Source organism: Podarcis raffonei, chromosome 14 (assembly GCF_027172205.1).
Source record: "Podarcis raffonei isolate rPodRaf1 chromosome 14, rPodRaf1.pri, whole genome shotgun sequence".
NCBI lineage: Eukaryota > Metazoa > Chordata > Lepidosauria > Squamata > Lacertidae > Podarcis > Podarcis raffonei.
The window spans coordinates 7,561,784-7,584,682 of NC_070615.1; the positions used below are offsets into that span (position 1 = coordinate 7,561,784).

Here is a 22,899-nt window from a genome sequence, read left to right on the forward strand (position 1 = left end):
CGTTCGCATCCCGAAGCGAACATAACCCGTATCCGCGCGTCTGCGTGACCGCGCGTGATGTCATTTTGATGGTCTGCACATGCGCGTGCAGCAAACCCCGGAAGTAACGCGCTCCGTTACTTCTGGGTCATCGCAGAGCGTAACCCGAATTTGCCTAACCCAAAGCGTATTCATCTCAAGGTATGACTGTACAACAGAAATCTGAGTGCATTGGTTTTTTTCTCCTGTCTGCTAGGTTACTTGATTGGATTACCTGTGCATCCTGGCCACTCTTTTGTTATGATAACTACTCAACTCCTGAATCCAGGTCACAGGTCACAGGCTCACATCCTATTCATATCTTAAATGTGCCCTTAAGACAGAATTTGTGGAAGAGACAATGGGAAGATTTACCATTTCCTTCGACCTTGCAGAGAAATATTTGAGGTCATTTTGGGAGAGAGAAAATGGTTTCAGGGCTTTTCTGTGGGTTTCAGACATGTGGTTTACATATTTGTATGTGTTTGCTTGGTACATTTATTTTATATATATAAGACCTTAAAATTCTTATAACACCTGTGTGAATTCTTGGCTTTCCATTTGCCACCACAGCAGTCAGTCAACATTTCACAGCCCTTGAGCATCCTGGGATATTTTCGAGATCCGCCCTTAGAGTTTTCCTCCCCTAAAGGTGTTTTGCATTTCCGCAACCTTTGGGTTCCATCTAACCTGCTGCTGCCTCCCTCTTGGGGACGGACAGTGCCATTTTGGCCACGTAAGAACTGTCACTCACCACCCGAACGCTGGAAATAGGAGGAATGATGATCATATCTTATATGCCATTAACATGCTGCCGGCACTTTGAACAATAATCAGAAGGAGACAGGTCTCTGCCTTAAGGAGCTTACAGTGTAAAGTTCAACAGAAGCAACATGAGAGAGGAGAGGAACACAGAGTTTTGAAAGCAAACAGGAGGAAATAAATGCCACTCCATTCATAAAGACACGTTCTCAGGATCATTTAACATGGCTTCATCTTCATGTACGAGGAATGGAAACTTATTATTATTATTATTATTATTATTATTATTATTATTATTATTGAAAAAGAAAGCTTAAAAGAATCCTCGAATAATGGGTAAAGCATCAGATGTTGTGATTCAAAATGTGCCATTGTGAAAACATTATATTTGCAGAGTCCTCACTCTTCCTCATCTGGCACTTTTCTTGACTTTAGGACATCAAAGGTCAGTACTGGACTGATGATGATTCTGATGGAGAAAATGAGTCGGAGGAGTTCTTGTATGGAGTACAGGTGAGGCTCCCGGGGCTCATGGAGGGGAAATGTGGGTAGCAGTGAACGGCTGCAGGATTCTGTACAATTTCCTGTGGGGCTTCAGAGCAAGCAACAAGGATGTACAGGCTTCCTCTCATGGGTCTACACTGCTGGGCGCTTGCCAAAGCCCACAATCCTGCAGGCAGCCACATATGATATGTGACCGAGACCCTCAATTTTGCTCATAGAGTCATAGAACTGTCGAGTTTCCAGAGCACCATTTAGTCCAACACCCTACAATGCAGGAACCCCTGACCAATGGCCACCCAACCTCTGCATAAAAACTTCCAAGGGTCTGGCACCTTCCAAGGCACTAACTTTTAGTCAGAAACTCATTTCTTGCCATTCGAATCCATTGGTTTAGGTCCTGGAGCAGAAAGCTCTTCCATCTTCCATGCGGCAGCCCTTCGGATATTTGCAGATGGCGAGCGTATCACCTCTCAAGGTCGTCTCTTCTCCAGGCTAAACCTACCCCAACTCCTTCGACCATTCCTCATCAGGCTTGGTTTCTCAGAGGATTTCATGCTGTCATTCGCTGTCTCTGAATATATCCCCCCTGTGCTGGTTTTCTGCAGGGGACCTGTGCGGCGGACCTGTACCGCCACCCGCAGTTGGATGCTGACATCGAGGCCGTGAAGGAACTGTACAGTGAGAATTCTGTGTCTGTCCGGTGAGTTCTGTGGTCCAGGTTGGCATTAACTCAGGACCCCAAAGCCGGACCTGTTTTGTTATGAGGGTCTCATCAGGGACCTGATGTCAGGGACTAGGCAGAGGAGGAATGGTGGAGACCACCTCCCCAGCCTGACCCTTTCAGAGGAGAAGAAGACAGTTCAGAATTACATCAGGGGTTTGTGGGAGGTCACAGCTCAGAGGAAGATGAGGAGAAAAGTTGGGAAATCATGGGAGAGGAGGAGGCGGCAGAGTCAGAGCAGCTGGCTGACACGTTATCACTAGAAAGTATTCCAGACTCTCCATCTCCCAGAACCCAGCGAGCCTTAAAAGTAGGAAAACAAAGGACTCAGAGACAGATAGCCCTAAGCAGCAACCGTAGAGGGGGTGGTGCTGTTGACGAATGAAGAAGTAGAAGAGACTGAGAGTGGAGATTCACTCGGGACAACACCATTATCCAAGAGGCTGCTCTGTCTCATGAGACCAGGGCCCTGCAGAATCCGATTTCTTTCCGCAGGGCCTGTAAGACAGAGTTGTTCCGCCTGGCCTTTGGCTTGGAATCAATTTGATTCCCTCCCCCTCTTTCTTTTTTCCTTTCTCCTTCTGTGATGGAACTCCTATTTGGGGACTTCCCTGGTTTTTTTCTGGCCCATGTAGGACCAGTCTGTATAATTAGCCTTTCATCCCCAAAAAAGTTTTTGATTTGAGTTTCCACTGAAATGAGGCTGCATTTTAATGATGTTTTAATGTTGCATTATAATCTTATTTTTAAGTTGTATTTCAACCAATTGTTTTTATATCGGGTGTTAGCCGCCCTGAGCCCGGTCTTGGCTGGGGAGGGCGGGGTATAAATAAAATTTATTATTATTATTCCCAAACCTCTCTCTGTGAATAGTGAACAAAAAGCAGATGGTAAGGACTTTCCCTTGTCTTATCCATTCCTGGCAACCTGCCATGGGGGTTGGTTCCTCTGCCGCCTGACACCTGCGTTCAAATCTTTAAGTGGATGCAATAAAAATAAGACACTGGAAATATTACTAGAAGCTGGAGAGGTGACCTGAGCCCCTTGGAGATAATCAGTTATCAGTTCCTTAGGGTGGGAAAATGCATTCATAGGGCTGTATCCAGTACTGTCTGTCCATTGTTCCTGTCTTTCCACCAAGTATTCAAGGCCTTCTAGAATGGGACATAGTTCTCAAGACTCAGGTATTTCTGAGGACGGGGACAAGGGGTGGCAGGAAAGTGGGAGGGAAGCATATATGCAGATAGGCATTTCTTCACCAAATGGCAGCCTCTTCTGCCATGCCGGCTGCAGCTAACCACTGCCTTTGTTGAATTGCACAGAAAACTAACCTTTGCCTAACAGGATAGGATACCATACTTGCTGTTCAATGGAATTATTTCCGAGTACTCTGATAGGAAAGAAGTGCTGCCTTCTCCATGGACTTATAGTTAACAATGAAAGAGCAATGCAATCTTATTTAAGGGCTTTACTCTGTTCTTTCAAAGACCCCTTTACAGTGTGTGTGTGTATGTGTGTGTGTGTGTGTGTGTGTGTGTGTGTGTTTGTGTGAGTTTTATTTCATGTATTTTAATAGCAAACTTACAGGAACAGCACAGAAGACAGACAACATTAAAAACATGTACTTGCATGTAGGACAACTTAGTTAGAAAGTATAGCGAATGGATGGAATCTACTGTGTGATAAAAATGTTACAGACATCATATTGTTGTTGTTGTTGTTTAGTCGTGTCCGACTCTTCATGACCCCATGGACCAGAGCACGCCAGGCACTTCTGTCTTCCACTGCCTCCTGCAGTTTGGTCAGACTCATGTTTGTAGCTTCGAGAACACTGTCCAACCATCTCGTCCTCTGTTGTCCCCTTCTCCTTGTGCCCTCCATCTTTCCCAATATCAGGGTCTTTTCCAGGGAGTCTTCTCTTCTCATGAGGTGGCCAAAGTATTGGAGCCTCAGCTTCAGGATCTGTCCTTCCAGTGAGCACTCAGGGCTGATTTCCTTAAGAATGGAGAGGTTTGATCTTCTTGCAGTCCATGGGACTCTCAAGAGTCTCCTCCAGCACCATAATTCAAAAGCATCAATTCTTTGGCGATCAGCCTTCTTTATGGTCCAGCTCTCACTTCCATACATCACTACTGGGAGAACCATGGCTTTAACTATACGGACCTTTGTTGGCAAGGTGATGTCTCTGCTTTTTAAGGTGCTTTCTAGGTTTGCCATCGCCTTTCTCCCAACACTATATAGTTGCTGTCAGGGAACTGCCATCGGAACGAGAGGAGGAGGCGAGGCTCCACAGCGATGCTGGAGAGGGGCCAAGCAGGGAGAGAGGCAGGTCTCTGGTTGGGGAAGAAAATCAGCGCAACACCAGGGATAGAGGGGGGCCAATGGGGGAAGCAGAGAGCAGGCTCCGGGACTCTTCACTGGACACCAGCGGGGAGAGCACAGGTCCTCCGCTACCCACGCCCTCCCTGTGCAGAAGACTTCCGCGCAGGGAGAGTAGGAGGAGACTGGGCGTCAAACAACTTTTATGTTGGAAAAGGTTTAAGAAACGCCCACTGACGGATTCTGCCAGCGACTGAACAGCCACGGAGTGGATGGCTGTCCAGCGAGAAATGGTTTAACCAGCCAACCTAGCCCAGAGCGGCGGCAACTTACGCACAAGCAACCCCTAAAGCCATTACAGTTGCCATCAATAAGAAATTTACCTATTTTTTTTAAAATCCAAATGCTGGCATTGTCCAGAAAAGTTTGACTGGCATATTTATAATTGTTATAAAGTTGAACTGCTGAAATATGTTCCCTGAAATGGTTTTTGATAGCATTAATGCATTATATGTCCCCACATTTATGTTAAAAATCCAAACACAAATGAAAATGAAGAAGAGCTTGCCAATACCCGATTCTGTCCTCTATTCCCCCCCCCCCATTTTTGCAACCATATACTTAGGTACCTTTTAACCTCAAGGAAAAAAATATCTAATGTTCATTACTACCAATAACAGGAAGAAGAGATTTATTTTGAGAATGACAAATCCATCTTAGAAGAATTTAAGCATGTTCTCCACGTATGCGGCATGCTCGCTGGATATCTTTTGGCATGATTGTGACACGTGTGTGTGTGTTTGTGAGCTGATCATGGCTTGGGGGCAAGTTACCTCTTCTCCAGTTTTCTGAAGCAGAAGCACTCATTAGCAATAGCATCGTTAGCAAACCTGTGCCCAGGGAGATAAACTAGAGATGATTTTCAGCTGGTGCATTGAAGCCAAGCAGGGCAATGCACATACCCCTAGCGACTGAGAGTGGAGTCCAATGACAATAGAGGGACTGTGTAGGTCTTGTGCGCACAGGTCGGTGCTTTAGGCTGGACAGTAATGGTGGGAAGAAATATCCCTAGAAGCAAGGATGCTGAGTGGGCAGATGCAAAAGAAAACCCTTCACCCTTAATAGTTCAGGGTTTGTTTGTTTTTTCTTTTGAAGAATTTTTATCTCAATCCTCAGCCAAAAAACACTCCTGGAGTGGCACTTAAAAAGGAACTTTAAAAAGGCAGTTCGTTACCCCAGGCACACAACCTAAAAAGACATGATGCAAAAGGAAAATGAGAAAGAAGAGGACATAAGCACACTCTGGGGGGAAGCAGATCAAGGACAGGAGGCACAAAAAGTTGTTGGTCTCTCACCAATGGAGTAGTTCTGCCCCTCCCCCTCCTGTATTGCAACCAGATGTAAATGACTGCTGCCAGGTGACAGATGTGTAGCAGGAGCACAGCAGGCATAGCTTGCATACCACGTGGCACCTGCAGAAATTCCCTCCTCTGCGCAACTATGAAAGGCGCAAGGTCCTTCTGCACAACTATGGACCTTAGGATCTGAGTCCATGGATGGATCTTGATGATCAAAGAGGTTTTTTTTTACTCAATTCCAGTCCTGGAGTTGTGGACTTGGGGTTGGGCTGGAGGTCCCTTCCAGATTCTTTCTGGCCCTATGATTCTTTATCTACCAAACTGGTTTAACCAACAGGAAGACAGGAAGGTACCTTATCCTGTGTTAGACTACCCGCTTTAAGCTGAAACCTCCATCTATGCTCAACCTGTATCTTTGTAAACAAATGCAAATACTGCAATAGCTGCCTGATTCCAGTAGACTTCATTCAAAGGGAACCAAACACTGCATCCCCAGGATCCTTGCTGTTCAGGGATTGGGAGTCTGTGTAACACTGAGATGGTTTTTAATAGTCAGGAAAACAGCCTGAGCCATGGCAAGCGTCCCACGGAGCCACATGGTGGAATGTAAGTGCAACAAACAACAGTGCTTGCATTGACACCTAGAGTAGCTGGCACAAATTTAACTCCAGGTTTGGATTAAAAAGGGCAGGGGGGTAGAAAGCTCTGCAGATCAGCAGAGTAGCAGCTTCTCCGTGTTACTTTCCTTGCCATCAGCTAGCTCCATGTGCCCCAGCCTTTTGCTCTTCTCCCTCCTGCTTTTTCTCACACTGGTCTTTCCCTAACGCTCCTGCTTTCCTCCTCAGCGAATATGGGACCATTGACGACGTGGATATTGACCTGCATATAAACATCGGCTTTCTAGATGTAAGTTTCGGGACACAGTCACATGGGGGTGGGGTGGGCAGAAAGAGGCTACACACATGCTTAAATGCACTCCCCACTTTCCAGATATCTGCAGACCCAAGAAGCTGGAAAGATTCCCCCAACTCTGACACTGTCAGGAAGGTTGATTCCTCCTGGATTAGCAACAGGAAATTCTCACACATGGCCTTTGCATTTTTTATGGTGCAATGGGTTGGATAGCTAGAGTTCAGACTTGGAGTCGATCCATTGACACCTAGACTGTTGATGCATGTTTTAATCTGTTTTTAGTTTATTGCTGATTCTGTTCTTTTTAAAAAAGTGTTTTAAAGAGTTGCTTTCACTGATGATTTTATTGTTTTATCCTCTTTGTAAATCGCATTGAGGTTCTGATTCTATCTTATTTTTACAATCAAGTAGCATATAAATTTTAGGGGTGGGGGAGAGAATAGTCCTGCTGGATCAAGCCAGGGGCCCATCTAGTGCAGCGTCCTGTTCTCACGGTGGCCAACCAGGTGCCTGTGGGAAGACCACAAGCAGAGTTCAAACACAAGAGCAGCTTCTCCTCCCGGAGTTTCAAGCAACTAGTATTCAGAAGCATGGCTGCCTGCAGCTATGGAGGCAGAGCAGAGACATCAGAACACATACCTCTGGGAAGCCCACAAAGAAAGGCTTAAAAGCAATGATCCTTATAGTTTCTCCTTGGCATCCAGTACCCATATATAGTGGTACCTCCGGTTACATATGCTTCAGGTTACAGATGCTTCAGGTTACAGACTCTGCTAACCCAGAAATAGTGTTTCAGGTTAAGAACTTTGCTTCAGGATGAGAACAGAAATCGTGCTACGGCGGCACGGCAGCAGTGGGAGGCCCCATTAGCTAAAGTGGTGCTTCAGGTTAAGAACAGTTAAGAACGGACCTCCAGAACGCATTAAGTACTTAACCCGAGGTACCACTGTAATGCATGAGACTGGCAACTATTGATAGCCTTATTCCCTTGTCCAATTCCCAATTAAAGCGATCTAAAACAGCAGCCACCCCTGCAGTGGTGAAGCTACCTGCTCTGGCACCGGGAGTGGCGTATATCCAGAGGCATGGCTGGCACGCATCCCAGGGGGCGTGGTGCACGTCCCGGGGGGCATAGTGTGCTGCCCGCGGGGTGTGTGGTGCATGTCAAGGGGTGTGCGTCGAGCGGCGTGCATCCCGGGGTGTGCGCAGTGAGTGCCAAGCGTCCCAGGGGCAGGGATGTGGGTGGCTGCAATTTCACCCACCCGGAGGGCACCCGGGGCAGATCGCCCCCCGCCCCCACCTTCACCCGCCAGTGCATGCCTGTCACAGTGAATTCCATAGATCAGGCACCCCCAAACTCGGCCCTCCAGATGTTTTTGGACTACAACTCCCATTATCCCTAGCTAACAGGACCAGTGGTCAGGGATGATGGGAGTTGTATTCCCAAAACATCTGAAGGGCCAAGTTTGGGGATGCCTTCCATAGGTCAACTGTGTACCATGTGAAGAACTACTTCCTTGTTCTGTCTTTTCCAAATCTCCAGCAAAAAAGCTTCACTGGAGAACCCTGAATACTAGGAATATGAGAAAGGGAGGAAAATGTCTCCCGATCCAGTGCCATAATCCACTGCAGTGTTTTGCTTCCTGGGTAGACTTGTATTTTTCTGACTTCCACTTTGAGCCCTTGGTCCTTCCCCTCTTCCATAGTCACAGCCCTGACTAATGAGGATGCTCTGCTTCTCATTGCAGGAAGAGGTGGCAACAGCCTGGAAGGTCCTTCGGACCGAGCCCATTGTCCTCCGACTGCGGTTCTCTCTTTCCCAGTACCTGGATGGCCCCGGTGAGTATCACATTTGCCTGTAAACAAGGAAGAACATAAGAATAGCCCTGCTGGGTCAGTCTAAAGGTTCACCTAGTCCAACGTCCTGTTTTCACAATGGCCAACCAGAGGCCCATGGGACGCCCACAAGCAAAACCTGAGCACAATGCTACCGTCCCCACCAGTGATTCCTGGCAACTAGTATTCAGAGACATCCTTTCTCCAGCAGTACTAGCCATTGTGGCCAGTAGCCACTGATAGCTTTATCTTCCATGAAAGTGTTTAATCTTCTTTTAAAGCCATCCAAGTTGGTGGCCACCATTAGCTCTTGCAGGAGCAAATTCCATAATGCTAACTATGCACCGAACAGAGAAGTACTTGCTTCTGAAGGGAGATGGAAGGATACAGTTTGTAATGCTAGACTAATAAAGTTCACCATTGATAAGAAGGATCAGAAATTGTTCCTATACGCAACAACATCGGTGAGGTTACTGCTGGCTCAGGTGTGGAAACAGCAACAATTGCCAACAGTAGAAGAGTGGCAGTACAAGGTCATGGAATATGCGGAAATAGGCAAATTAACGGGGAAAATTTGACAACAGGCTGATGAAGCCAAGCATGAATGGCAGCTAAGACGTTGGCAAGCGCTGATTGCTGCCTCTAAGCTTCGCAGCTCTCGTGGTTTTTGGAATTTAATCAACAAAAGATTGAGGAAATACCCATTGACGGTTATACCAGCCCCGACATGGGAACAATTTCTAAGAAAATATTTCTCCCAGACAGTTATCTCTAACATTCATTCTGATGCTCTTTCATGTCACTTGCCCATATGGCCAGATACTGACCTGGAGGAAATAGTTGATTTAATTGCTAAACTGAAAACTGATAAAGCCCCAGGGCCCGATCTGATCCCGGCGGAAGCTATTAAACAACACCCAGCATGGTGGGCCAAAATTCTTGCAAAAATCTTTGATGCAATTAATGCCACGGGCCAGATACCTAGATCATGGAAGGAGTCCATCATAATTCCTATATATAAAAAAGGACCACCAGAGGACCCAGGAAACTATCATAATATCAGTTTATTATCAATCTTCGGAAAAATCTATACTTGCTTCCTGCTAACCAGACTAACCCAATGGGCCGAAGATTCCAATCTGATAGGCCATGAGCAGGCCGGGTTTAGACCAAATCGTGCTTCTATCGACCATGCAATAATTCTATATCATTTGGCGCGGAAGTATTCTTCCCCCACTCATGGTCTTCTATGTGCCGCTTTTATAGACCTGAAGGCGGCTTTTGACAGTATCTCTAGAGAGCTGCTATGGGAAAAATTGGCAAAGTGGGGCATAGATAAAAGGCTGTTGTGGCTTATGATCAAATTACATGAAGGGACGGCCGCTAGGGTGAGGTTAACACCTGAGGGCGATCTCACAAACTCTGTACCAATAAATAAGGGGGTACGACAAGGGTGTATGCTTGCCCCCTATCTCTTTAACCTCTATATTAGTGACATGAGAACTCCCCTAGTTGAGGCCCAAACCACCATTCATGCACCCAGGCTTGTAGACTATCGCTGCCCCTTACTATTGTACACTGACGATGCGGTGATCCTCTCATATTCAAGAATCGGTTTGAGGAGGGCCTTTAAGATCTTCGCGTTATATTGCCAAACAAATTTACTTACTATTAACCATTCCAAATCTAAAGTCCTAATTTTTTCCAGGAGTCGTAAATTGTATAGGTGGGAACTCGAGGAGAAGCCAATTGAACAGGTCTACAAATTTCAATATCTAGGAATTTACTTCCAGCATAATATGGGATGGAAAGCGCATATCACATACTTACAAAATAAGGGCAAAGCCCTTATCTACGCTCTATTGCGCCTTTTCTTTACAGAGGGGGCTATGCATGTTCCATCTGCCTTAAAAGTTTATAGTGCAAAAGTGGTTGCAACTATGGCCTATGCGGTCCCTTTATGGGGCGCTTTTGTAAACCTCATGCCTCTGGTGACATTGCAAAATCCTTTTCTCAGACGCCTTTTGAAACTACCCTCCTGTGTAAGCAACTCGGCTATTCGCTTAGAACTTAAGACCCCCTCCTTAGAGATCCTGATGTGGAGACATGCCTTTAATTACTGGCTGTCCCTTTGGCATAAATTGCCCAATTACCATCTTATTCAGTGCCTTTGGAGAGATGATTTTACCAGCCCATGGGCAACAAAAATCCATTCCAAACTGTTGTCTTATGGAATCTCGCCTTCCGATATACTAAATTTAGATCTAATTACAGCAAAAAAGGTCATCAAACAAAGATTGGAGGAGGTTGATTTGCAACAAAATCTTACTACAGGTGGAGGTACATGTTCCCCGATAAATCAGGGCATTACATTTATGTCCCAGATACCTCGATATCTGTCTACCTTATCGGTTGCGTCGCATAGATTCGCTTTTGTTAGAGCCAGATTTAATGTGTTCCCCTCAAATGTGCTGAGCAATAGATTTTCTAACGGTAAAACCTCTGTTTTATGCGCATGTGACAACAAATCAATAGAATCGCTTTATCATATCTTGTTTAATTGTCCTTTATATATTGTTCCCCGATCAAGGATTCTGAGTTCAATCATTTTGGAAACTGTTGCTAAACCACCTGAATTACATCTAGCCTATCTACTCCAGGACATTGACTCTTATAGAACATTACAGGTTGCCAGATTCCTGAATTCAGTTCTTTCATATAAAAGACTTCATGGAATGCTGCATGACTATTAAAAATCTAGTAAACTCTATCCACCATCTTTATATACAAGGCTACAATATGGTACATCTAGAAATTGTATGTAACGTGAAGGAGATCATGCGTTGAAATATTTTAGTTGATATTTTAGAATGTAAAATGCTGTTTTATTTATTGATTGGTTTTACCTTGTGGGCTTATAGCCGAATAAAGTATTATCTATCTATCTAGGGTGATGAAACATTTCAAAAAGAATGGGAAAAATTTATGTTATACATAGGGTAAGATGAAATAGTGAAATCGGTAGAATGGAAATAAACCTCATAATGGGAAATTAAAAGAAATTTTATTGGATGTTAATGACAATATGAATTAAAATGTAAAATACAATCAAGGTAACTAATTGTTTCTGTATATGAATATAGACAAACAACAAGACGTGTATATACAGAAAGATTTATTTGCATATAGACACTGTATGGATAAAGTTGAAAGAAGAACAACAGTATACAAAATCGATAAAGACATTGTGAAAAACTTAGAGACAACATAAAAAAGCCAGAAGAAGGAAGGAGGGAAGTCAACTCTTAGGAGTAAATGTAAAGTAATGTGTATATGTATAGTATGTAATCATAAAATCAATAAAGATTATCTTAAAAAAAAAAAAAGTTCACCAGGGCCGGCCCACCCATAAGATGGGGTGAAGCAGCATTGACATTGAATTCTGGGTGCCGAAATACCAACGGATCAGAAAAGACTATTTACGTATGTGACCACTGCTGCTTGGATGTTACCAGCCCAGAGATGGAAAGCAGACATAGTCCCTACCAGAGAAGAATGGCAGATTAAACTGATGGATTATGCCAAAATGGCAAAAATGACCAGAAGAATCAGAAACCAGAAAGACCATTTTTTTTTAATAAGGAATGAGGAAAATATATAATTTACCTTAAAAGTCATTGTAAACAATTTAAATTATTAGGAGGATTGGAATGATACTTATGGTTGTAATGGAGATGCAATAGATTTGGATAACGGAGAAGATGCAAGAGGAAAAAAGTTAACACAAGGACCCACAAAGTGGAGGAGGGAAGTCCAGGGGAATTTATGGAATTCTCTTTTTATTTTGGTTGTTTGACAATTGAGGTCATGAGGTCTTATCAGAATCACATGAGATCTTGCCGAAATCTCATCGGAACCTGCCACTGCACAACCTAGGTAAGGGGTGCTTCAGCAGTGGCGGTTTGGTGACAGCAGGCTTGGGCAGCACTTCCCATTTCATCTCAAGTGGTGAAACGCAATGCACCACCCCTGTAGCTCATTTATTGTGATGCCTTACTATGGCGCCTATCACTGAAGCTGGTCCAGTCTTTCAGAAGTCTCTCTCCCTGGCTAGACGTTACCTTCTTCCCTTGACTCTTAACTCTTCTTGTTCTTCAGAACCATCCATTGAAGTTTTCCAGCCATCCAATAAGGAAGGGTTTGGACTGGGCCTACAGCTGAAGAAGTGAGTAAGACCTTTTTAAGCTGAGTCATGAAGCACAAGGTGTTGCTCTAGAGCAGCCTTTCTCAACCTGTGGGTCCCCAGATGTTGTTGAACTACAACTCCCATCACCCCTAGCTAGCAAGGCCAGAGCTCAGGGATGATGGGAGTTGTAGTCCAACAACATCTGGGGACCCACAGGTTGAGAACCGCTGCTCTAGAGCAAGGGTTGTCTAGTCCAAGGGGCCACATTCCAGTCCAGTGGTTGATGGGGTAAGAAGGGAAAGTGATTGGAACAATGGGCGTGACTCTCTACCCTTCTTCAGTAGTTCCAGTTACAGAAAAGTAGCCGTGTTGGTCTGCCATAGTCAAAACAAATTTTTTTTTTTCTTCCAGTAGCACCTTAAAGACCAACTAAGTTAGTTCTTGGTATGAGCTTTCGTGTGCATGCACACTTCTTCAGATACGAAGAAGAAGAAGTGTGCATGCACACGAAAGCTCATACCAAGAACTAACTTAGTTGGTCTTTAAGGTGCTACTGGAAGAAAAAAAAATTTTTTTTTGCTTCTTCAGTAGGTTATACTGTATGTATACATATAAGTCTTACATAATTACCTCTCTTCAACCGTATCTGCACTTTACTTTAAAAGCAGTACAGTATTGTATTGTGTGCTTTGGGGTTCAGTGATGGGGATAAAACATTTCCAAGATCTTTTCTTGGACTCCTTTCTACCTGTCCCATTGATGGGAAGCTGTGAATGAGGCCAGCTGCTTCAGCACCATGGAGAGCTCCCAGTGAGCAACTTACTCCAACAAGGGTTGGAGATTAAAGGAGGCCTTTTGAGGCTCTGTCTCCAGTCCACCTCTCCAGTCCAGGAGAAGGCACTCATAAGAGTCCCAGCTCTGGCTCCAGAGGCCCCAAAATTGGAGGAGCAAGTTCACTGGGCCTCTGATCACTAGCTTCAGTCTCAGAGCCAGGGACCTGGTCCAGCTTTTCAGCCTCTGACCTATTTAGCCACTGACTTCTTGTTGTGGTCACTACCAGTTTCTGGGTTGATGATACTGATTCTGTCAATCACCGTTTCTCTTCCCAATAGGATCCTGGGAATGTTCACATCCCAGCAATGGAAACACCTCAGCAACGACTTCCTCAAGACCCAGCAGGAGAAGCGGCACAGCTGGTTCAAGGCCAGTGGCACCATCAAGAAATTCCGTGCCGGTCTCAGCATCTTCTCACCCATCCCCAAGTATGTCTTTTCCGCTGTCTCCTCCCAAGAGTGGCTTGGGGTCTTTCTTGTTATTTATTTATTTGTAATCATTTTTATGCTGTACTTCAGCTGAAAAGGACTCCCACAGCAGCTTACAGATATCAGAGAGAAAACAGTTCCTTCCCTCAGGCTCACGGCTCTTAAGAGACATGACACAAAAGGGAAAGGTATGAGGAAGGAGGAGGAAAAAAAGCAAGCTCAGGTACTAATTCTTAGTGGCAGAGCTTTTGTAGTGAGCAGCAGGAATGGATCTTTTTTAAAGATATGAGCCAAAAGTTGTCTGTTCTTGCAGTGGAGAGACCCTGCAAGCCCCATCTTTCTCCCTGTCCCACAGGCCGGTGGAATGGCTGCTGAAGATGACAATTGAAGGACAAGCCTGGTGGAGCAGTTCTCTTTTCTTCCTCATAATTCCTTTACTTTGTGATTCTCTCTGAGGGATGAAGAGAGCAAGCAAGCTCTCCAGTTTGGAGTGTACATACATGGAAAGCCCAGCCCAAACATTAGCCCAGAGAAGGTCTTGAAAAGTTGTGCAACCCTCCTTTCCAAAGTCCAGATGGGAGACCCCTCCTTGTCAGCAAAGGGCAAATGGGGCTCTGCCCCACCAGTCTCAGTCTGCCCCCAGCCAGCCTCCACCTGTCTTCTCACAAGCAACCCAAGGGGCTGGTATTGTCTGTTGGCTTCTTCCTCCTTTGTGTCAGGGCTGCCCTTGTACACCCAGAATGAGTTGGCTGAGCCTGTCATTGGCTCTGGCGCCCCCTCCTGTTGGGCTCCCTACTTTCTATCCTACCCGTCCCAATGGGTGCCAGTCGCCACTGCTCCTCCGATTGTGAGGGCCGATCTTTCTGTGTCTCCAGGTCTCCCAGCTTCCCTGTCATCCAGGACTCCATGCTGAAGGGCAAACTCAGCGTCCCAGAGCTGCGCGTGAATCGCCTCATGAACCGCTCCATCTCCTGCACCATGAAGAACCCTAAGGTGGAAGTGTTTGGCTACCCTCCCAGCACCCAGGCAGGTGTCGCCCCATTCAACATTCTGGTGGGTTTCTTCTCTGGCCTTGTCCCTTGGGGCTGGCTATGGGTTTTCTCTTGGAGGGCTCTTGATAATGTTTTCCTCCTCCTAGTAATAATAATAATAATAATAATAATAATAATAATAATAATAATAATAATTTATTATTTATATCCCGCCCATCTGGCTGGGCCTCCCCAGCCACTCTGGGCGGCTTCCATAAAAACCAAAAATACAGTAAAATATCACACGTTAAAAACTTCCCTGAACAGGGCTGCCTTAAGATGTCTTCTGAATGTCAGGTAGTTGTTTATCGCTTTGACATCTGCTGGAAGGGCGTTCCACAGGGCGGGCGCCACTAGCGAGAAGGCCCTCTGCCTGGTTCCCTGTAGCTTTGCTTCTCGCAGTGAGGGAACCACCAGAAGGCCCTCGGCGCTGGACCTCAGTGTCTGGGCAGAATGATGGGGGTGGAGACGCTCCTTCAGGTATACTGGACCGAGGCCGTTTAGTACTTAGCAGTTGGAGGTGAGATAAATGACGAGGAGATCATGCAATGCTGGAATCTAACTTCTGTTTAAAAACCTCCAATCAGGGAGAATCACATATGTAGATTCTTTTCCACATTAAAAAAATTGCCTGCACCTAACATTCTTTGTCTGCTATAACAAGAATGCTTGTGCTAAAGGATGGCAGAGTTTAAAGGTTGGGCTGCAAAAGAATCCAGTGCAACAGTTGTGCTGACAATGACTTTAACTTGGTGCTACATTGAATGCAACCCAAAACCCCTGAACCACAAAGCTCCCTGCAAGTAGAAAATGAGCATCTCAAGGAGCATCTTGGGGTTTAACCTTTCTCCTTGACTTTCTAGCTTTCTTTGTGCAGAGAGCTTGGGGGTTTTTTGTTTTTGCTTTTCTATGGGAGTAACATTCAAATATGACCTGTCACCTCCCGTTTGAAAGAGAATGATCTGGTAGTTGTTGCACCCACGTGATGCTGCTGAATTTATAGCTTGGCTGCAACCTACAAGGGTATATTTGAATTGCTTTTCATCTATTGCTCGTTGGAGACATTTGGTCTCTGTTGGAAACTGAGTGCAGCAAAGGAAAGGAGGCCCTTTGTTCTAGAGTCCAGGCCAAAAATAGCCTCCCTTCTCTTTATTCTTCCAAAACAAGTGGGCAGTGCCTCTTTTTTTCTTGTCCTTGCATCTCAGATATGCAGGAGGTTGCCTGCCTTGGGAAAAGCTACAGCGAATGTCATTGGAGCAGCAGCTGCTGCCTTGTTATGCAAGAATGGAAAGTCAGTCCATCTTGCCTAGTACTGTCTGCTCTGATTATCAGGGCAATGACAAAGTTTCATAACATAGTGTGCTGGCTTCTGAGTTCCACAGAACTCTTCATCAGGCTAGATGTTAAAAATGCTGGCGGTATTGGTGGTGGTAGGTGGCCTGGAGGTGAGAGAGAAAAGGCTGTTGGTGTTTGTCAAGCCATCCATGTGGATGGAATATGGGAGGAGGCAGCAGACATTCAAAAGAGGTGCTTTCTTCGGGTTGAAGTTGCACCCCAGCCTCCTGGGAAGCAGCAGCACATAATGGCTATATCCCCATCTCTTCAAATACAACCACCACAGGAATATAGGAAGCTACCTTAACATTGATTCAGATTATTGGTTCAATTAACTCAGTATTGTCTACACTGACTGGCAGCAGCTCTCCAGAGTTTCAGACCAAGGGTCTATAGCAGCTCTACCTGGAGATATTGGGGGCCGGATCTGATACCTTCTTCATGCAAAGCAGATGCTCTTCTAGGGCTGTGCACCCCCCCCAAAAAAATCCAATCCGATCCAGGGCCCAACCCAGCACTTTGAATTAGCCTCAATACAACCTGGGCAAAGCTGCAGCTGACCTGAGCTGACTCTGAACTGGGCCCTGCCTCAGTGTCAAATTAGGGTTTAGTCTTCGGACTGAATCTTCTGCTCACCAGCTGATGACTGCAGCATTTGGTCTTGCTGAGTGTTGCTTTGCCAGAGAATTCCCTGTGGGGAAGGTGCTGCAAAGACTGCCTGCCTCTCCTGCTGTCCGGCCACCCTGCCTTTTGACAGCCCTTGGTCACTCCAGGTGCGTCAACCTGATCTGGGGACATCTCAACCCAATCTGGCTAAAGCCCAGATCAGCCCAAATTGGGCTGATTCATTTTGGGATCTGGGCTGTAGCCAGATCCAGTGCACAGCTCTAAGCTCTACCACTGGGCCACAGTCCTTCTAACCGTTCTGCCTCCATCTATAAGTGACATGCAGATGTTTCTTTGCTAGGCTCAGAAAAGGAACAAAGAGAAGCTAAGCTAGTCCTTATGTAAACAGATGCAGAGATTAAAGTTGTGCGATCTTAAAAACAACAAAAAAAAAGTCGAATAGAAGCCAAATTGGGTAGCTATACCTAATAGCTGGAGGAAGAATTCCCACAGAGAACACTCTAAATGCGATTTGAAAAAAATACCAAAATTAGCCATAAAAAAGCAGAATCCTAAATTGGAAGATCTGATACCTCTTGAAGATGGGATTGTATACTCTGGATGTTGGTGCAGCTAGGTTACTTTAGACCAGTGTTTCCCAAACTTGGGTCTCCAGCTGTTTTTGGACTACAGTTCCCACCATCCCAGACCATTGGTCCTTCTAGCTAGGGATGATGGGAGCTGTAGTCCAAAAACAGCTGGCGACCCAAGTTTGGGAAGCACTGCTTTAGACCAAGGACTAAGAACCGGCAACCCTCAAGATGTTGCTGGGCTGCAACTCCCATCATCCCTGATCTTTGGCCTTGCTGTCTGGGGCTGATGAGAACTGGAGTGCAACATGTGGAAAACCACAGGCTTTTCTGAGCTGGAGAGGGCACACCCATACCTCTCAGAGGTTTGGCATTTGGTTACGTCGCCAGCTGAGCTTGCCAGCATCTCTGGAACCCATCATGTTTAGAGTGCTCCTCACGAGAAGTTGCAGGTTGGCTTTGAGATTCAGTTCTGTAGCCTGGCTGTTGCTTGCAAGGTTTCTCAGCCTCAACTCCCTTGCAGTAACAGGCTCTTTTCTTCATGATCCTGTGGAAAGAATCAGCAAGCTTCCATGGTCCCAGCAAGTTTGCAGGTGCCCAGAGGTTGGGCTCCCAACTCCCACCTACCCAAGCCAGATTGTCCAGTAGCCTGGGATTTGTAGTTCAGCAAAACCTGAAGAGCCACAGGTTCCCTATCCCTGACCCAGAGAGACTGCAGCCTCTTCTCATATGCCAAGGTCCCAATTGGAATAGGAATTCCAGAGGGTCTGGCTTAGAGACACCCTTCTAGAATATTTTCACATGTGATTGGGGGTCGGCAGATGCGTGCTTGAAGAAAGTTAATGTGTCCTATTGGTGATGAATGAACAGGTGCAGAGTAATGTGGCCGGGCTCTTTCTTTGTCCGCTCTCTTTGCAGGTTGGTGGCCACTGCAAAAACATTCCTACCTTGGAGTATGGGTTCCTCGTGCAGGTATGTAACCCTTGTTCTGTGTTTTCCGATTCAGCACATCTGAGAACCAAAGTGGTTCCATGGATCTGCGGTGGCTTCTGTCACTTTGAAGATCTGGAGAAGGGAGTTTGATGAAGCACAGACACACATTGTGGAATCTTTTCCTTTGGGCAGGGTTCTAAGGAGGCTTATTTGAGATAAAGGCTACAGCTGCACCATACACTTAAAGCAGTATCATACTGTTTTAAATAGTCATGGCTTCCCTCAAAGAATACTGGGAGCTGCAGTTTGTTGAAGGAGCTGAGAACTGTTAGGAGAGCGACCCCTATTCAGTTCCCTGGGATGAGGCATTGATTCTGATCTGGGAATTGTGAAGCAACCATTGCAAAGTGAACCACGGCTGTCATTATTATCTTTATTTGACAACGTTAATGCAGACAGCAAAACTAAGGAACTTCTTATCATTTCACTAACGGCCTCGTGGGTTTGAATTGCTCAAAGATGGAAAACCTTAGACGCTTTGGGACTTTCGTTATGGTATCAGATGTATGGAACGTGACCATTTCTGAAAGAAAGAAAAGGATACATAATTTGAGAGTTATACGAGGCCAAGAATGACCGCAGGCTTTTAATGCAACTTGGTGGATATTAATGGTGCCACTTTGCAGAGCCAGGTTTCAGCATTATCTATGGAAATCTGGAATTGTTTTCTGACCTCAGATATAGTGATAGATATATTTACAGAGATAATTTCCTCCTTTCCTCCAGCTCACATATATATCACTTATGATTTTGTTCTTGTATTCTTCTTAATGTGGAATATGTCTCATGAGATTTAACATTACCTCCTTGGGGTATTGTTACATTTCCGCGTTTCTTTTATGTTTGCATTTATGTAATAAAAATGCAATAGCATATTCTGAGCCATGGCTCTTCCCCAAGAGAGACCTGGGGGGCTGTGGTTGGCCCAAGATCTCCCACCCTTCCCTTCAGCACAGCTCCATCAATGGTCCATGTAGCTGAGTCTTGTTTAATTTGACTGGCAGTGGGGCTTGGGCAGCTGTCTTTGTGTGATGGCCTGGGACTCGGGCTCGGGCTCGGAACCAGAGGAGTCTCAGTCTGCACCAGATCCTCTGCCTCAGGCAGCATCTGAACCTAGTCTGGGGCCCCAGCATCTGAACCCCCAGTCTGCACAGGTTCCCCTGCAACAAGCACCAGCTGGGCCGAGTCAGGGGCCTGAGCCTGCCCTGGCTCCAGATGCGGGGATGACCTCATTGCCTCCAGCTGGGCCATCACTTACAGCTTCTCCACTACCAGTTGGGTCAGGAGAGGCTGAGGCGGCCTCTGGGTCTAGTAACTCACTGACATCTCCCGAGCTGTAGAGACTCAGGTCTGAGAGAAGGAGAGACCCGAGTACTCGCAGGAGGAGTGCTCACCTTCGGGTGAGACAGGGAGGTGAGTCACCGGGGGATCAGGACCGGCCGTTACCCCGACAGAGATAAAAGGCTGTCGGGCCCTGCCCCTGGTTGCAGGAGCAACATTGCTGCAACCTGCCTGAGACCCTGTGCCTGACCTAGCCTGGTTTCCTGCCTTGTGACTTGCCTTGGCCCTGTTGGACTGTCTCCTCGCAGAATCCTTGGATTCAGGACCGGACCTGGACCATGTTGCTCAGGTTTACCCCCGGGCCCAGCACACTTTGCCAAGTCTGTTACATGAGATCCAGTGAAGACTGGTCCATTGGGCAAATGGGGGCACTGCCCCACTAACCTCAGAAGGTTCCTCTCAGCCAACCCCCACCTGCCTGCCTTCTTACTTACAAGTAATCCAGGAGGTGGTCCTGGCTGTCAGCTTCCTCCTTAGTTCCAGTGTTGCCCCTTGGAGAACTCAGCGGGGAGGAGGATGGGGACAAAACTAAAACAATGTAACTCGGCCTGCTATTGGCCACGACGCCACATGCCATCGACACCTGGCTTCATTGACTGTTGGCCTGGCTTTCTGCCCCACCAACCCCAATGGGCACCAGCCACCATTGCTGAGATCCTTGAAGGGGAGATATGGGAGACTGTATCTTTCTGGGACTTTCTGCAGGCAAAAGGGCGGCCCATCCCACTTTGCAGCCTAAGGCGAAGCGAGAAGATGCTGCCCCCCTTACCCCCCACTGATTGGGGCCTCGAGGCAGTGGTAGCTTCTGACGAGATCAGCAAGATCTCGCAAGAGTTCCACAAGATCTCATTGGAAGCTGCCGTGGTGAGACGCCAGTGACCGGGCAGGGGCAGGCCAGATGTCCACAAGGGCGTTTCCTCATGGAGGAGTGAACCAGCCCTGGCATGTACTGAGCATTGGCCCCCATTCCACAGAGCGAGTCCTTCTTTTGACCTGGAGGTGGCCCTGTGTCCTATTTTACAGAGGGCTGTCCAAAGACAGTCATTTATCTGAAGGGCTGACTGGTTCAAGTCCTGTGTAGTGAAGAAGAACCCTAAAAAGGCAGAAGTAGCACCTGGACTTATAGCAGTGGCTCACAGTCTTTTTGTTGTTGTTCTATTTCTGTGTAGATTGATTTCTTTCTACATTTGCATCTGCCCACAGAAATTCATGTGTGCAGATTTTATGCAAATTGGCCTCTGCTTTGTGTGTGATGTGACAGAACTCCTCTGTGTTTGGCCATGTCGAAGTGTCCACCTTGTCTGATCTAGATGTGGTCTCCCCTCTCTCACTCAGATCATGAAGTACGCTGAGCAGAGGATCCCTACCCTGAATGAGTACTGTGTTGTGTGTGACGAACAGCACGTCTTCCAGAATGGATCCATGCTGAAGGTACTACTACTCTCAGTCTCTTAAGTTCAGGGTTGTGGGTTTGAACCCCATGCTGGGCAGAAGAGTCTTGAATTCCAACTCTATGATTCTCTCTGAGAGCCAGTGTGGTGTAGTGGTTAAGAGCGGTAGTCTCGTAATCTGGTGAACCGGGTGAACCGCTTCCCTGCTCCTCCACATGCAGCTGCTGGGTGACCTTGGGCTAGTCACACTTCTCTGAAGTCTCTCAGCCCCACTCACCTCACAGAGTGTTTGTTGTGGGGGAGGAAGGGAAAGGAGATTGTTAGCCACTTTGAGACTCCTTAAAGGGAGTGAAAGGCGGGATATCAAATCCAAACTCCTCCTCCTCCTCCTCCTCTTCTTCTTCTTCTTCTTCTTCTTCTTCTTCTTCTTCTTCTTCTTCTTCTTCTTCATCTTCTCTCTCTTTCTCTCTGTCTGCCAGTATGAATGAATGTTTAAGTGTGTGTGTGTGTGTGTGTGTGTGTGTGTGTAATTCCTAAGAAATACTGATAAAATCAAGAGACTTTAAAAAGTCTACATAATAAAATGTTCAAAATAAAAACAAACTAGCAGCTTCACACCTGGCATTGTGCGGGAATTCTAAGAAAACAAAAAAACAACAACAGTGCTATTTCAAAACCAGTGGTTAAATCAGTGCAGTTTTGAATGGAGCAACCCACCATCTTGATTCAAAAGGGCATCCAATCACATCCAAACAGACAAAAACCTCCTCCTTGATTTCTGGAGCCACTGGGTAAAATTAGGTTATGATATATTAAGAGCTATCCAAATGCATAGTGAACAAAAACTTTCCAAGATATATGGTAGAATCTACCCCTTTAAAACAGTTTTTGTGTGTATTTAACAATATTTACATAATGCTTAATTAAAATCCAAAAAACCCCCCTAACCCTCTGACTTATTTCCATAACATATTATAAAATGCTCAGAAGAAAATATAAATCCAAACTGGGGGAAATGTCATTGTGGGAAAGGTTTTCTTCACCGGTGATAAAATCCCTGAGCTCAAGAGTTGAAAAACTTTGTGGTCCTTTCACTGGATTTCTTGGTGGGGGAGCTGAGTGGACGCAGGAAAAAAATTGGGGGGCGTTGTGTAGTCCTTGATTTGTCTTGGTTAAAAAAAAGAATGGAGGCTCTGGAGGTCATGTTAATGGAGCATGAGGCAGGGGCAGCCCTACCATTGGGCAGAGTGAGGCATCTCCCTGGGTTCTTGGACCAGGGACCTTCTGCATGCAGAGTTATGGTCTCTCCTGGCCATCGGTGGTGGCCTCAAGGAAGTGTTGTTCTGGCATGCAGAGGGACTTTGGCACCTCTCTCTCTCACACACACTAGTTCTGCGGCTTTTTAAATCTTTTATTTTTGCCTTTCTTCAGCCAGCTGTGTGCACACGGGAGCTGTGTGTCTTCTCTTTCTACACTCTGGGTGTGATGTCCGGTGCTGCAGAAGAGGTGGCCACAGGAGCAGAGGTACAAGGGCTGGGATGCTGAGCTGGAAGGGAGGACTGTCTGGGGCCAGAACTTGGGAACCAAACAATAATTGAGGGCTCACCTACAGCCAGGGCTGATTCTTGAAAGTTCTCCTTCTGTTGATCTTCTGGTGTCACTCTTTCATCCATGCAAATGTGATGGCAATCTATGGAAGCTGACTGAAGAAGCAAGGATTCTGTACTGTATAGA

The 22,899-nt window shown here is 46.1% G+C and overlaps 1 protein-coding gene across 7 annotated transcripts in view; it reads left to right on the plus strand.

The window, feature by feature from the left end:
• PARP6 (poly(ADP-ribose) polymerase family member 6) overlaps positions 1-22,899 on the plus strand; it is a 57,356-nt gene that overhangs the window by 17,593 nt on the left and 16,864 nt on the right. For 4 of the 7 annotated variants that reach the window (XR_008327492.1, XR_008327493.1, XM_053364922.1 and 1 more), the window contains exons 3-12: positions 1,216-1,293; positions 1,890-1,984; positions 6,528-6,588; positions 8,343-8,433; positions 12,589-12,655; positions 13,729-13,878; positions 14,754-14,931; positions 18,359-18,412; positions 21,110-21,205; positions 22,597-22,689. Coding sequence is in view for 4 of the 7 variants with exons in the window: in XM_053364922.1 (XP_053220897.1) it covers positions 1,216-1,293; positions 1,890-1,984; positions 6,528-6,588; positions 8,343-8,433; positions 12,589-12,655; positions 13,729-13,878; positions 14,754-14,931; positions 18,359-18,412; positions 21,110-21,205; positions 22,597-22,689 (963 nt within the window). In the remaining 3 variants the exon portion in view is untranslated. The remainder of the gene's footprint in view (positions 1-1,215; positions 1,294-1,889; positions 1,985-6,527; positions 6,589-8,342; positions 8,434-12,588; positions 12,656-13,728; positions 13,879-14,753; positions 14,932-18,358; positions 18,413-21,109; positions 21,206-22,596; positions 22,690-22,899) is intronic. The other 3 variants (XR_008327494.1, XM_053364924.1, XM_053364925.1) reach the window with 1 other exon arrangement.